The sequence below is a fragment of the Pan troglodytes genome, chromosome 5 (genome assembly GCF_028858775.2).
Source record: "Pan troglodytes isolate AG18354 chromosome 5, NHGRI_mPanTro3-v2.0_pri, whole genome shotgun sequence".
Lineage (NCBI taxonomy): Eukaryota > Metazoa > Chordata > Mammalia > Primates > Hominidae > Pan > Pan troglodytes.
The window spans coordinates 53,477,842-53,495,019 of NC_072403.2; the positions used below are offsets into that span (position 1 = coordinate 53,477,842).

A 17,178-nucleotide genomic window follows, 5' to 3' on the forward strand; every position below is an offset into this window, starting at 1 on the left:
CTATAAAGGATATAAATCCCTGACTCTATTCTCAGATATGATTTTCTTATTTATAAAGTCATATGTAAACATTTATGTGTATATATAAACTATGTATATAAATACAGACTGACTTTTGTACATGTAAGAAAGGCATATACAGAACACTCAGATTTTCTTTTTTTAATGACATGACATAACTTTTTAGCTTCTTCTTATATATTCTCATATATAATGTAGTTTTATAAATATCAGAGCTGTTAAGAACCATGCTTACAATTTTTTTTCTCTATTACAAACACTTCCTCAAAAACTGGTTTAAGGAAAATCTCAGTGCCACTACTAATTAATAATAAAGCTTGTGTGGTCCACATATTTCTAAAATCATACATTATCTGAAAAGTAAAATTATCTTTAACTTAGTTTTAAAATGTAAGATAGAAAATTTTATAGTAACAAAGCTGTTATATTAAGAAAGCCCAACTGATGAAGTTTCCTTACAGTGTAGTATTGTTTTTCTGTGATAAGATTTTCTATGATTAAAAGGCAATTTCATGCCTGTGATCACAGCACTTTAGGAGGCCAAAGCAGGAAGATTGCTTGCATCCAGGAGTTACAGACTAGCCTGGGCAACATAGTGAGACTAGCCTGGGTAACATAGTGAGACTGTGTCTCTACAGAAAAAAAAAAAAAAGCTGGGCATGATGGTGTGCACCTGTAGTCCCATGGTGTAGCTACTAGGGAGGGAGGCTGAGGTGAGAGGGTTGCTTAAAGCTGAGAGTTGGAGGTTGTAGTGAGCCTTGATCATGCCATTGCTCTCCAGCCTGGGTGATAAAGTGAGACCCTGTCTCAAAAACAAACAAACAAAAAAGCAATTTTAAAGAAACACATTATTCGATGGAAGCATTCATTGTTGAATAAGGAAACACATTTGTTTTTCTTCAAGTTTATTTGATATTTGATAGTTGATCTATTTTTTAAAAATTACTTTTCCAATATTTCTCATTTCTTCCAGAAATAATTTATGGTGGAATTTTTCTAATAGGTACCTGTTGAGTAGCATATACTATAAAAAGTGAGCCTATATCTAAACTAGAATTTAAAAAAATTTAGTTTCTAATAGTTTCCTTGATCATACCATATTAAAGACTTGTAAGTACCATATAAGGCATTAGTGAATATTTATGTATGAAATATTTTAAAGATAGTATTGAGTCATATTTTTATAGTGAGATATTTTAAAGTAATATTTAACATATTTTTCTTCTTTGATACCACAGAATTAAAATTGCTTTTCATCGTTGTAATTTCTATCATGGGCTAAAGACTAAAACTTGACTAAAAGTTGATTTAGTTATAACTACATTATGAGATGTCAACATGCTGATTTATTACTCTGGCCTCTTAAAGCACCAAGCCATCCTTTTGGAAACTGTCTTGGTGTTCAGTGAGTAATAAAACAGGACTTTCTAGCTTAATGCATATTGAAATTAATACTAATATTAATTTTTCCCTTTGAAAGACAAAGGAATAAACCTAAAACCTAATATACATCTTGTGTAAGTTAGATAACCTGCAAATAGTTATATGCCAAACATTGAAATGGTTTTATTCATTCTACAGCTGTTCTTTTTTCCTGTTTTGTAAAATAATTATTTTGGTTTAGTCTTTTTTCTAGACATTCCTATCCTTGACTTTTCTTTCCAGATTTTGTTTCCTAGCCTGTTTGCCATGTTTCCCTTCTTACGTGTCAGGAAATTATTCTACCCTTCTCCATTTTGGTAAGATGAAAGTTTATAAAGCAATCAAAATAGTATTTTCAATATAAATAGGTGGTGCACATTGATTTTTCTTTGTAATTTTACTGAAAGTGTACATGTCTGTCTGTCTATTTATTCTAACCCTTTTGGTTTTCCATTTTTAGATACAATGAAATTCATTTTGGAAAAGTTTCCTGATTCGTTTAAAATATTCTTTTGATAATATTTTTTAAGAAAATTGGCAACCATAAAAATCAGTTTATTTTCTCTCCAAATTGGATATTTCATTTTGCTTTTTAAAAATTTTATGTGTTCCTGGCAACGTGCAGATTGTAAGAGGCTGGCAGAGTGACAATGTGATTGCAAAAGCTAAATGATTGTCGTGCCTGTTATGCCACGTGTACAGTGTAAATCCATTGTTACCCCTCTTAGGTAAATTTAAAAGCATTTAGATATGTCATAAGTCCAAAATGTGCACTGTTCCATTTTACTAACCTAATGGCTTAAATGGAGAACCTGAGAGAGTTTTAGAATAGTAAAGTTACTTGTCTTGGTGTCATAGTTCAAAACTGGACATACAGAAGACATTTTACATAAGCATGATGTATAATTTTGTAAATCTATGTTTTATTTACCCTTTCAGTTTCATTTTTCTTTGTCTTTTCCTGTGTTTTTCTGTTTGTTTCTTTTTCTTTCTGCAAGTTGCTTAAATATGCATTTGAAAATAATCTCTACAGGCTAAAATGATTGGATTGTACTTGTTAAGGTTTTTTCTTTGTGGGTTGTTAATGCACACATCAGTGTAAAAGCAATTTTCACCCTTCAAACTACGACATATTTTAACATCTTTTAAAAATACTGATTGCTTTCTTTATGATATTTACAAATAACATGACATTTAAACATATATTTAAATTCAACCGCCTTCAGATTATATAATGCATTTTTCATTGTCATTTATTATTATGGTTTGTTATATTTCATGATTATTTACAATTATCAAGAGACTCAAAGCAAAAATCAAGCATTTTAGAGTATCTGTTTTAATGAATCAGCTTAGTTGATACAAGTGAGAACACACAAAGAAATTGATAGAAAAAATTATCAGCAAATTATTCTAGTTGTTATAAAATGCATATTACCGAACAGTGATGCCTCTTTTTCTGCCTTACCTTTGTGTCCTCCATCCCTTAAAAGCATTTTCTAAATAAGTTGATGAATAAGTTTTGTGGGCAGTGATGATGAGTATCTTTAGATCTTTTTAAAGAAACAAATGACTGAGTTAGAACATATAAATATCTGACAGAAAGTATTATAAACATCTAGGCAGATGGTAATGTGAAGAATTAATACAGATCTGGACGATTAGACCAAAGGAATCTGCTATTAGTTAGAACATTTTGGCTGTGGTTAATATCCTGAGTTTGGAATCTGGGGTAAAGGAAGGTTATATTAAAAATGGAAGTATCTGTAGTAGTTTATTTACGTTTTGGGTTCTTGATTCATATATAGATATCTGGGCTTTAGAGTTAAAGAAATTTCCTTTAGCAAGACTTTCTGAATCATCTAGGAAAAGGCAAAGTATTATATATCATTGTTTTAGAGTAGATTTGTCCTTAAACCCAAGTTACCAGGTCAAAGGTCAGCCAGCCTTTGATGATGAGGAAGTAAGTTGGTAATCCATGTAGCTTTTTCTTTTTTTTTTTTTTTTGGTATCTGATTTGCCTTAGATTTGTAGCTGTCTTATGATTACTAAACACGATAATGTCTAAACAAAGGTGCAGTGAACTATAAACAGTTTGAGTCCCACCTAATACTGTGCACATACATATACACATAAAGGTACATTAAATCATGCTTTTGCTTTATATTGAGAAACACAAATCAAAAGTGGCAGGGTGCCAGATAAAGTTTAATTCTTAACATTTGAATATTCTACTTCTTGAAGTTCAAAACAAATTTTACATGCTGATTTTCCGAGATCTTTTAATTGATTATGAGTTTAAGAAGTAGATCTTTGTTAGGAACTTAAGATGAGTTTTTTATGCTACTACAGTTTGTGATACAGATTTATTTTTCACCAAGTACTTTTTGTTGAGATCTAGGTCTCCATTGGAAACAACCTTTATAGTGTTAATACAGTCATATACTAATATAAATGTATCAGGTAAAGAGGATTTTTTTTTTCTTTTAAGGGCGAGTGTTGTTTTCCAAATGCATATGAAAAGCACAGGTCAATTTGTGAGTTCTTCAAAGTAGTGGTACTCTTTTTAATTTACAGTTTGTCCAAAAACTGAAACATTATTTTTTACCTTTAAAAAGGTACAGTTCTCTTAGTAAATAATGTTTATTTTTATTTTCTAGATGTTGTAAATTTTGATGACATAGCTTCCTCAGAAAACTTGCTTCATCTCACTGCAAATAGACCAAAGATGCCTGGAAGAAGGTTGCCGGGCCGTTTCAATGGTGGACATTCTGTGAGTTCATCTAATTGTCGTAAACTACAGTAGATTTAGCAAATGCAGAGTCCATTGGAAGATAGAGGACTTATAGCTCTACCTAAGTTTGAAAATCAGGAGGATAGCTTTTATACTCAAGTGGCAAATGCTGGTATTTAAGGAGATAGAGGGAGAGAGGTGTGTTCATTCCAACAGGGTCTGGAATGAAAGGTTACAGAATCAGAAGGAAATTATCATGAGGCTATAGCCACAGAGCACAGGGTCAAAGGGTGACAAAGAAAGAACCTGTTTAATTTATCTTTCAACAACAGTTATTAAAATTGAGCAGCAGATACTCACTTTAGGAAAGATTGAGAAAATTTTTTCCCCTGAAATATTCAGTGTTTTTTTTCTTTTCTTTTTTCTAAATTTTTAAAATTAACTTCAGCAGGTACATAATAGATTTGTATATTTATGGGTTATGTGAGATATTTTGATACAGGCATGAAATGCATAATAATTATATCAGGGTAAATGCGGTATCCATCACGTCATGAATTTATCTTTTGTGTTACAAACCATCTAAATTGTACTCTTAGTTATTTTTAAGTGTACAATTAAATTATTTTTGACTAGTAGTTACCCTGATGCTACCAAATACTAGGTCTTACTCATTCTTTCTACTTTTTGTACTCATTAACCATCCCCCCATCCCTACCGCCACCGCACTAACACCCTTCCCAGCCTCTGGTAACCATCTTTCTGTTCTCTATCTCCATTAGTTCAGTTGTTTTAATTTTTATAGTGAGCATATGCAAAGTTTGTTCTTCTGTGCCAGGTTTAGTTCACTTAACATAATGAACTCTAGTTCTATCCATGTTGCAAATGACAGGATCTCATTCTTTTTTGTGACTGAATAGTAGTCCATTGTCTATAGTTACCACATTTTCTTTATCCATTTGTCTGTTGATGGACACTTAGGTTGATTCCAATTCTTGGCTATATTCTTGTGAATAGTGCTACAGTAAACATGGGAGTGCAGATATCCCTTTGATATACAGATTTCCTTTTTTTGGTATATACCTAGCAGTGCTGGATCAGATGGTAGCTCTATATTTAGTTTTTTGAGGAACTTCCAAATTTTTCTCCATAGTGATTGTACTTATTTACATTCCCCCCAACAGTGTACGAGGGTTCCCTATCTCCATATCCTTGCCAGCATTTGCTATTACCTATCTTTTGGATAAAAACCATTTTAATTGGGGTGAGGTAATAACTCATTGTAGTTTTGATTTGTATTTCTCTGATGATTGTTGTGAAATATTCATTGTTTTTGTAGTACTTGTCCTCATGTCTAAATGTATTAACTTCTTTGTATGCTTTTTCTACATTGCCTGGAGTACTGGTGGTACTGTAATGTTAATATATTAACTCTTAAACACTATAGTACTTTTAAAATTACCTAAATGGAGAAAATCCTTGCTGCTAAGAGGCAAGCTGTTTTTGCCCTCAAGATATGCAATGTGTTATTCAGCTTGAAAGTATATAGCATCCTATTAATAATAATGGGATATCAGCAACAGTAGCAGCTGAAAATCCATAAAGGTTATTTGCTTTATTATCCAAAGACTTACTACCTTTTCTTTTCTCTGGTCTATCATGTCTCTTGACTTCTAAAAAATCATTTAGCCAACTCACAGCCCCGAAAAAATCTTGAAGTTACCAAAAGAAGAAGACAGTGCCAACCTGAAGCCATCTGAATTAAAAAAAGATACATGCTACTCTCCAAAGGTGAGGTGCATTGTGGTCTAAGGTTTGTTGACTTTCTGGGATTCTTTGTGGACCTCAAACATAGGGAATTTAAGGTGTTCTTTAGGACGAATTATTTTTTCTGCCAAGAAATGAAATAATTGCTGCTAAAAAATTGAGTTGTTTAGCTTCATCAGACTATTTTCTGCAAATGTTTTTGAAAGAGCTTACATTTTAATTGAATAAAATAAATATTACATATTTCATATTTTTTAAGGCATAGATCTCTGCATCTATTTTGTTTCTTCATTAAACATATATTCTTAAGGTCAGGAATGAACACTTGTATAGTACTTACCTAGCTTGGTGCTTAGTACAATAATTAAGCATTCAGTATAAACTGGAATGAATGGCAGAATACTGTATGTCCATGGATCCTTTCATCTGTTACATGCGTTAGGTGTCTTGTCAAAATTTTTACCATTTTTATTTAACATAGTTTCACCACAACTGAGACATAGATTTAAGAAGGTCATTTAGGTTTCCTCCCAAATTATTTCTTGATTTCATTTCAGGGCATTTTTGTCAGCGTTTCCAATTTATTAAATACACTTAATCTGATTCTCTCAGCTGTCAGCAGTCTATTGAAATTTTATTAAAGTGACTTTATATTTTTTTAGTGAAATAGTTAAGGGGTGTCAGGCTATGGACTCATTTTAGTGACTCTTCCTGGACCTATTAAATTGTTCACAATTACTTTTAAGTGAAGCTCTTTGGACATTCCAAACAATAAGTATTGAATATGGAAGATCAAAGTAATACCTTTATAATGCTGTTACATTCTTGCTCCTGTTTCACTAGGCAAACCATCCATAATATACATTTGATGGATTTTTCTTTCTTCCTTTTTTCTTCTGTTAATAAAATTGTCATTTTCTACAAAAAACCACTAATGATTACAAATTTATTCTTTAGTTGTCTGGTGATTTTTCCAGTTGTGAACATCAAATTGCTTTTGAATTTCCAAATTTGCCATTTATCTTGAAGTACTTAATTGTTTTTCTTCTTGCTGTTAAAATCTTTCGAACGTAAATATAATATTAAATAAAATCAGAATTTTTTTTTTTTTACGTTTTCAGCCATCTGTGTACCTTTCAACACCTTCCAGTGCTTCTAAAGCAAATACAACTGCTTTCCTGACTCCATTAGAAATCAAAGCTAAAGTGGAAACAGATGATGTGAAAAAAAATTCCCTGGATGAACTTAGAGCCCAGATTATTGAATTGTTGTGCATTGTAGAAGCACTGAAAAAGGATCACGGGTAAGTAGCCCTTCTTTTCTCCTATGAGTACTACTTAACCCATGCATAAAGAATTTTTTTCAAACCATATTAAGTAAAAATCTAATCTGTGGCTGGGTGTGGTAGTTTGCGCCTGTAATCCCAGCACTTTGGGAGACCAAGTTTGGAGGATTGCTTGAGTCCAGGAGTTCGAGACCAGCCTGGACAACATGGCAAAACCCCATCTTTGCAAAAAAAAACAAAAACAAAAACAAAAAAAAAACAAAAAAAAAAAAAAAAGAAAAGAAAAGAAAAAGCCAGGCTTGGTGACACATCCCTGTAGTCCCAGCTACTCAAGAGGCTGAGGTGGGAGGATCTCTTGAGCCTGGGAAGTCAAGGCTGCAGTGTGCCGTGAACATGCCAGTGCGCTCCAGCCTGGGCAACAAAACCAAGACCCTGTCTCAAAAAAAAGTCTCTGGTATGAGCAAGTATATTTTCAAAGAAATTTTCATTAACAGTCCTTTTCTCTTTTTGGCAAAAAAGTTAAATTGGTGAAGTTATTCTAGTAGCTGGATTGTGGAAAACGTGCATACATAACCATAATTTTAGGCTAGAAATCTGGTCAGATATGATTAGTTTTTAAACTACTAGGAAAAATATTGTATTTTGGATCTGGTTGTGTATCTATACATATAGTTAACTTAGTTTTCAGAGGATTTGATCACTGTTTCTGTGAGGTTGAGTTGGACATTTATAAAATGAATGTGTTGGGATAGGTGATCTCTAAAACTCTTCCCTTAACTCTGAAAATTTTTTGATATGGTATATGTTGAGAGATACCCTAGTTGAAAGTTAGGGACTTTTTAGACTTGTTCACATTTTAAGCACAATTCTACAAAAGCCCAGTAGGTAAAATAGATTTAAAAAAAAGCAGTTAATCTAATTGAAATGAGAGTGAGGGTGCTCATCCCTTGTCTTCAAATTCCCTTCTAAAAAGATTTCTTGGAATATGGTATAAAAGTTATGGCCAAATAAAAAGTATAAAAGAACAAAAAATAAAAATAAAACATAAATGTTATGGCCAGAGGCCATGTTCCCTCTGAGCCTGATTTTATCATTTCTTTTCCAATTTTAAGTTGGCCTAAGAATCTTATTAAAAATAATATTGAGATTAACAGTATAAGGTATTTGGAGTTTGCAGAACACTTTCACAGGTATTTCTTAGAAACAAAAAATGTATCTTGAATGACTACTTAAAAATATATGTTTTATATATTATGTATATAGAGGAGTTTATAATTTAATACATGGTGGTATTTCTTGGAATCCTTCAGTTTATCTGTTTTGAAAGATTCTTTTAGTAGATTCTGCAACATGCACATTATAAGCTGTAAGTTTACTTGTCCAGTAAATATTTATTAATCACCACCCATGTACCAGTTAGAGAATTCTGATTCGATTTTGTTGTTTTACATTTTTTATACCATGTCCTGATTTTCATATACATATTGCCTGTAGGTGCTCTTAAATTAGCTCTAGAAGGGATAAAATATTTCTGATTTTTATATATATATATATATATATATATATATATTTTTTTTTTTTTTTTTTTTTTTTTAAATATAAAACATTTTAGAAGTCTTTCCAAAGGGTATTTTCAATATGTTGAGTTTCTCTGGAAAAGTGAAACTGAATGGCAGGTTTTTTTTTTTTTAATATCTAAAAAACTTGCATCAGCAGGAGAAGGGATAAATACTATTGATATATTAATAGAGAAATACTACACAGCATACAACAATAAAAGTAAGTTTCAACATCAATATGAATTAATCTAAACATTGAGAGGAGGGAGCAGGTCAGAAGCATACACGCAATCAGTGTATTTCATTTGTATAAAGTTGAAAAGCATACCAAACTGGAAAATATATTATTTTAAGAATGTATTTGCATATGGCAAAATTAGAACAACAAATAAATAATAATAAATACTATAAAACTTTTTCTATGGAAGAGAGGGGGGAAATAGGATTAAGGAAAGAGGGTTGCTTTTTGGGATATCCAAGGTACTGGTAATATTTTATTTCTTTACTTGGAGTTCAGAGGTTTTCGCTTTACTCTTATAATAGTAAATCTTTATAGCTTAGATATCACTAAGAAATTATTGCTAAGAAGTTAGTTTTGAAACATTATATAAATAATTTTAAAATTCCTTCCTTATGTATTTTTTCTTCATGAATTTTTTCTTTTTTACTTTTTCAAGCTGTTATTTCTACAGTATTCTCAAGAATTTTTCAAGTATTTGTTGAGACTGAAAATGTCCATACTTTTGATTTAGAAATTTGATATACTAACATATTCCTCCCATTCCTTCTGTCTCATTCCTCGATTCCTCCTACTCTTTCTGTCCCCAGAATAATGAATCAGCCAAACAAAAAACCTCGATATTTGAATACCAAATCACAATTATAAATATGAAAATTTTAGCAGCATGAAAATGGTTTAAAATTTGTGAAAAGACATAATATTGAATATTCACTTGAAGCTATAGAAAAAAGGACAACTATATAGAAAGATTAGAAGGGAACACGGGAAGGTGAAAAGATGAGTTAAGGAGGAGAGACTATTGGCTAGAGTTTTTGTTTGGTTTTTGGATTTTAATGTGGTATTTAATTTTTAAAAATAGAGAAAGAAATTCAAAGTCTAGGTTATGTTATCAGATAAACTGTTAACTTGCCTTGTGTTGTGATGTGTTGATATTCATTTTACCAAATTGCTTGGGCTTTCAGTTTTCCAACCTGGAAAACGTATGATAGCCGAATATAGAAAATATCTTCTAAAGGTTAGATATTATTTCTGTCTTCATGAGCTGCTCTGAATTTGCTTGATTTCTTGATCTCAGATTTGTCTTGGTTTTGCTGAATTTTTAACTGTTATATTGAACCATTCTAACTAGAGAATCTTACATTTTTCTTAATTAACATTGCTATTGCCCTTAAAAAGTTTTTCCCATGAACTGGTAGGTTAGGTAACAAAAAGCCTGTAAACATTAGTCAAATAAATTATTTAATCGAAAGACTTAACAGTAATAAGTACTTTGTTTTTAGGAAAGAACTGGAAAAGCTGCGAAAAGATTTGGAAGAAGAGAAGGCAATGAGAAGTAATCTAGAGGTAATTCATTTCTTCCAGCATTGAGAGTTTAGTGAGCATAAACTGGACATGTTTTTCCCAACCCAACTGGGTAATTGGTTCCTGTACAAATTATGCTATACTACTTCAGTTGGACATACACACAATGGACTACTATTCAGTCACAAAAAAAGAATGAGATCCTGTCATTTGCAACAACATGGATGGAACTGGAGGTCATTATGTTAAGCCAGGCACAGAAAGAGAAATTGCATGTTCCCACTTATTTGTGGGAGCTAAAAAAAATGGAAACGATTGAACTCATAGAGATAGAGAACAGAAGGATGGATACCAGAGGGTGGGACGGATATTAGTGGAATTAATTAGTGGCAAGGGTATTCTTTTGAAATTGGAGTCAGTCCTCTTAAACCCTGCCTCTGCTTTATCAACTGAGTTTACATTTTGTAAATCCTTTGTTATTTCCACAATATTCACAGGATCTTCACCAACAGTAGATTCCACCTCACAAAGCTACTTTCTTTGCTGATCCAAAAGAAGCAACTCCTCATCTGTTCAAGTTCGATCCACTTTTAATTCTCATTGTCTTGCTGTTTTTACCACATCTTCAGTTCTTTTCTCCACTGAAGTCTTCAATCCTCAAAGTCATCCCTGGGAGTTGGAATCATCTTCCAAAATATTGACATTTTGACTTTCTCTTATGAATCGTGAATGTTCCTCAAGGCATCTAAACTGATGAATTTTTTCCAAATGGTTTTCACTTTATTTGCCTACATTTATCAGAGGAATCACTATCTATGGCAGCTATAGCCTTCCAAAATGTGTATCTTAAATAATAAGAATTGAAAGTCTAAATGTCTCCTTGATTCATGGGCTACAGAATGGATGTTGTGTTAGCCGACATGAAAGTAACAATTATCTCCTTGTTCATTTCCATCAGAGTTCTTGGGTGACTAAGGGCATTGTCAGTGAGCGTTCATATTTTTAAAATAATCCTTTTTTTTTTTTTTTTTTCCCCTGAGCAGTAGGTCTCCACTGTGGGCTTAAAATATTCAGTAAATCATGCTGTAAACAGATGTGCTGTTATCCAGGCTTTGTTGTTCCATTTGTAGAGCATAGGCAGAGTAGATTTAGCATAATTCTTAAGGGCCAAGGATTTTCAGAATGATAAATAAGTGATGGTTTCCATTAAAGCCACCAGCTGCATTCACCTAACAAGAGTCAGCCTGTCCTTTGAAGCTTTGAAGCCAGGCATTGACTTCTCTCTAGTTATGGAAGTCCTAGATGATATCTTCTTTCAATAGAAGGCTGTTTTACCTCCTTTGAAAATTTGTTTCCTGTAGCCAACTCCCATCTTAGCTAGATCTTCTGGATAACTTGCTGCAGCTTCTACATTAGCACTTGCTTTACCTTCCACTTTTATGTCATGGAGATGGCTTCTTAAACCACATGAACCAGCCTCTGCTACCTTCATACTTTTCATCTGCTGCTTCGTCACCTCTGTTGGGCCTTCAAAGAATTGAAGAGAGTTAGGGCCTCACTCTGGATTAGGCTTTGGCTTAAGGAAATGTTACAGTTGGTTAGATCTGCTATCTAGACCACTCAAACTTTCCTTCATATCAACAATAAGGCTGTTAAGCTTTCTTATTATTCATATGTTCACTGCAGTAGCACTTTTAATTTTCTTCAAGAACTTTTCCTTTGCAATCAAAACTTGGCTGTTTGGGGCAAAAGGCCAATCTCTTGACCTGCTGTGGCTTTCAACATTGCCTTCCTCTCTGAGCTTAGTCATTTGTAACTTTTTATTTAATGTGAGAGGGATGTGATTATTTCTTTCACTTGAACACTTAGAGACCATTTTCGGGTTATTAATTGGCCTAATTTTATTATTAGGCGTGTTCTGTCTCAGATAATAAGGAAGGCCAAGTAGAGGGGGAGAGAGTCAGAAGAAAGGCTGATCAGTGTAGCAGTTAGAACACACGTGACATTTATCAATTAAGTTTGCTGTTTTATATGGGTGCCAGAACAATTACAATATTAACATCAAAGATCACTGGTCACAAATCACCATTAACATATATAATTACAGTGAAAACATTTGAAATATTGTGAAAATTGTCAAAATGTGACACAGTGATACAAAGTGATCACATATTGTTGGAAAAATGGCATCAATAGAGTTGCTCAGCACAGGATTACCACAAGCCTTTGATTGTAGACAATGCAGTATCTGTGAAGCACAGCAAAACGAAGTACAATAAAAAGAGGTATCCCTGTAGTTCTCTCTTCTGTGCAGTTAAGCTATTTTCATTCTTTCTTTGCTCAGGGACAGGACTGGTAGTGGTGACATATGGCTGTAGATTCACTGCCTCCCATTTAAACTTAAGAGTTTATCTTAATTCTCCACTGGTGATTGGCAATTTCGACTATTTCCTTTATCTTTCTTAGCTTTCTTTTTCTCCTTCACTAATGTTTATCTTCATTTACATTATTCTTTCTGCATATCTCAGAGAAAGTTGTATCCTACCTTTTTTTTAGACACTCTTCCCATTGTTTAAGTATTTCATACTCCCTTCTGTTTTTTAGTCTGCCTGATTACTTACCCTATTTCTTTTGTCAGCAGTTTGTAGAACAAGAGAGAATTGGGGACTTGCAGTTGGAAAACCTTGGCTCTTATCCTGAGAATCAACTAACTTTTTTGTTTTAAACTATGTATTAGTTAGGCTTAGCATTTTTTGCACATTATCTCATTAGACACACGTAACATGTAAGGATTATTGTTCCTATTATAAGATTGAAAAAAGTAGGGTTTGGAATGATAGTATTAGGCTACTCTTGCATTGCTATAAAGAAATACCTGAGACTGGATAATTTATAAAGAAAAATAAAATTGGCTCATGGTTCTACAGGCTGTATAGGAAGAAGCATGGTTCCTGCATCTGCTCAGCTTCTGGCGAGGCCTCAGGGAGCTTTTACTTACGGTGAAAGGTGAAGTAGGAGCACACAGTTCATGTGGCGAGAGAGGGAGTAAGAGAGAGAGTGGGAGGGGCCACGCACTTTTAAACAACCAGATCTTGTGTGAACTTACTCATCATGAAGGGGATGATCTAAACATGGATCATCCAAACACCCCATGATCCAAATACCTCTCACCTGGCCCCACCTCCAACACTGGGGATTACTTTTAATCTGAGATTTGGTGGGGACACAGATGCAAATCGTATCAATGATTAAGTAACAGCAATGGAGCTGAAATTTAATTTTTATTATTTATTTATTTATTTATTTATTTATTTATTTATTTTAGCAGTGGTACGAACTCGGCTGACTGCAAGCTCCACCTCCTGAGTTCACTCCGTTCTCCCACCTCGGTCTCCAGAGTAGCTAGGACTACAGGCGCCTGCCACCACACCCGGCTAGTTTTATTTTTGTATTTTTAGTAGAGACGGGGTTTCACTGTGTTAGCCAGGGTGGTCTTGATCTCCTGACCTCGTGATTCGCCCGCCTCAGCCTCCCAAAGTGCTGGAATTGCAGGCATGAGCCACTGCGCCTGGTCTTTTTTTTTTTTTTTTTTTGAGATGAAGTCTTGCTCTGTTACCCAGGCTGGAGTGCAATGGTGCGATCTTGGCTCACTGTAACCACCACCTTCCAGGTTCAGGCAGTTCTCCTGCCTCAGCCTCCCGGGTAGCTAGGACTGTAGGCACGTGCCACCATACCCAGCTAATTTTTTGTATTTTTAATAGAGATGGGGTTTTGCCATGTTGGCCAGGCTGGTCTCAAACTCCTGACCTCAGGTGATCCACCTGCCATGACCCTCCAAAGTACTGGGATTACAGGCATGAGCCACTGCACGTGGCCTTAAAGATGTTTTTAACAGAAGCAACCAATCTTCAGAACCTTTGCACTTCGGGATTAAATTATACTGTGTGAACTTAGGCAAGTCACTTAACCTCCTTTAGCTTTAGTTGAGATAATTTATGTGAAAGTACTTTGTAAATTATCAGACTTTATTTTATCCTTATTTCCAACATTATCCTCTATTGGCAACTTCACTACTTTGCATGAAAATACTTGACTTTTTCCATTATTCAGAATCAAAGAATAGCCCCCATTTAGGTCTAGCTGCCTTCTTGATGTACTGCAGTTACTTTCTCTTTTCACTTGAGGTTCATTTGTGAAATATGAAAACAACTGCCATCCTCTTAAAAAAAGTCTACTTTTGTGGTCTCTGATTTTTCACCTTCAATTCAGTCTGTAACCCCTTGCATCTTAGGTTAGGTTTACTGATGCCAAATTCAAGGTCTCTTCTTCAGTGCCTGCAACAGATCACATTTTTTTACTATTGCCACCCTGTCAAAGGTTTGTCTTGGTTTAGATGATACTACATCCTATTGTCTCTAACTTCTCCATCTCCTCTTCCTTTTTTTACTTTTTTAATTTTGTTTTTAGAGACAGGGAGTCACTCTGTCACCCAGGCTAGAGTACAGTGAGTGACACAATCATAGCTCACTGCAACCTCAAACTCCTGGGATCAAGTGATCCTCCCGCCTCAGCCTCCCAAGTAGCTGAGACTACAGGCATGCACTTTCATGCCTGGTTAATTTTTCAGTTTTTTGTAGGGACTGGTTCTCACCATGTTGCCCAGGTTGATCTTGAACTCCTGGCCTCAAGTGATCCTCCCACTTTGGCCTCCCAAAGTGGTAGGATTAAAGGTATGAGCCACCATGCCTGGCCTTCCTCTTCCTTCCTTGTAACCTAAATGTAAATATTCCTTCACTGGTATCCTTGGCTTTTCTGTTTGAGCATTCACATTTTGAATTCATCTATACTCATGTATCTAATGATTAGCTCTAGTGCCTCTCCCCTCTAAATCAAATTCGTATTTTCCCAGCTTGTATCCTGTGTTTCTGGCTATTAGTCCCCCTTGGATGTTTCATCATGAACTTAGATTTAGCATGTCCCCAGTTAAATTTATCATCTTCCTTTCCTGTTCTTTTGATTTCCTGTTACTGTTGATAATTTCTGTTGCCCATATAGTCATATAGACATGGTACTTTGTACATAGTTCTCTTCTAGTTCCATTCACTTTTAGTCCTATTAGCTTTACCTCCTAATCTTTATGTCTTTATCCCCACTGTATCTGTCTTGTTCTGATGCTTATTATCTTCTGCTTAGCTTTCTTGAGTACTCTAATTCTTATCTCAGATTAACCTTTCCTTCATGGAGTACTTTCAAGAGCTTTCCATTACATGCTGAATAAAGTTCCAACAACTTTATGAGGTGTTTTTATATTTTGGTCCTAGCTATCTTTCTTTACTTGCTGATTCTCCATTGTGCCTCTTACAATTGATAAGTCCGAATTTTTATTCTTACTGTGTTTTCTTGGATTGTCCTTTTGCCTCATCTTCTAATGCCCACGTTCTACAGATTCTCAAGGCCCTGCTCAAACAATTACCTTCATTAAATTGATATTAGTCTGTCTCTGATTAAAAGTAATGGCCGGGCACGGTGGCTCACACCTGTAATCCCAGCACTTTGGAAGGTCAAGGTGGGTGGATCACCTGAGGTCAGGAGTTCAAGACCAGCCTGGCCAACATGGCAAAACCTTGTCTCTATTAAAAAATATAAAAATTAGCTGCGCGTGGTGGTACACACCTGTAATCCCAGCTACTAGAGAGGCTGAGGCATGAGAATCACTTGAACCCAGGAAGCAGAGGTTGCTGTGAGCCGAGATCATGCCACTGCACTCCAGCCTGGGTGACAGAACGAGACTGTCTCAAAAAAAAAAAGAGTAGTCTTCCAAATTTGCAAGACTTGTAGTTTTATAAGAGATGTATATATAATAACTTCCTATATTTTCACTGTTAGGGTATGTACTTATTCTACCTGTCTTTGAGACTGTAAGGTTGTTTGGGTAGGATCCATGTTTTTCTTTATCTTTGCTCATAGCTCCTAACACAATGCTATATACATATTAGATATCTAATAAATTATTGATAAATTAATGAAAGTGTACATGTTAAAAATATATCTTAAATTCGCAGCATGTAACGTGGTAGAAATTGAGAAATTTTTAAGCGTTTTTTGACTTTTTTCTTACATTTTATATATACATGTTTATATTCATATGTGAAAATAAGATAATGAGACAAGAGGAACTTAATAGTGTTAAATTTGTATATCTGACTTAATTTGCCATAAAAATTATGACAAGAGTCAAATTGTTTCTCTTTTGGATAATTCAGTATGATTTTATTTTTCTAGCAAAGTCAGCTGTTACTTGGCCTCTCACTGACTTGTATTACAAATATATTTTTTCTTTTGTTGTGGGCACAGTTTTACCCTGTATTTGTAAAAGCACACCTAAGGCACTAAAGTTTTAGAATAATTTATTTAAAGGAGAAAGATGTTTCTCCAAAGATTAAAAGTAGTACTTTACTATAATGTTAACATTATACAGTATTATAATGTTCACTAAAAATGAACAATGAACATACAAGTGCTAAAAGAGAAACTCTAGCAATGTATTTGCCTGATAACTAATTTTTTTCCATACATTATTGGGGTACAGGTGGTATATTTGGTTACATGAGTAAGTTCTTTAGTGGTGATTTGTGAGATTTTGGTGCACCCATCACCTGAGCAGTATATACTGCACCACATTCGTAGTCTTTTATCCCTCGCCCCCTTCCCACTCTTCAACTCAAGTCCCCAAAGTCTGTTCTATCATTCTTATGCCTTTGCTTCCTCATAGCTTAGCTCCCACATGTCCATGAGAACATACAATGTTTGATTTTCCATTCCTGAGTTTCTTCATTAGAATAATAGT

General features: G+C 34.2%; 1 protein-coding gene across 2 annotated transcripts in view; it reads left to right on the plus strand.

Annotated features, from left to right (window-relative positions):
* The window catches only part of CD2AP (CD2 associated protein), a 142,217-nt gene that overhangs the window by 119,963 nt on the left and 5,076 nt on the right, over positions 1–17,178 (plus strand). For both annotated transcript variants that reach the window (XM_009451415.5, XM_527616.9), the window contains exons 14-17: positions 4,104–4,216; positions 5,867–5,968; positions 7,066–7,247; positions 10,310–10,373. In XM_009451415.5, the coding sequence (XP_009449690.1) occupies positions 4,104–4,216; positions 5,867–5,968; positions 7,066–7,247; positions 10,310–10,373 (461 nt within the window). The remainder of the gene's footprint in view (positions 1–4,103; positions 4,217–5,866; positions 5,969–7,065; positions 7,248–10,309; positions 10,374–17,178) is intronic.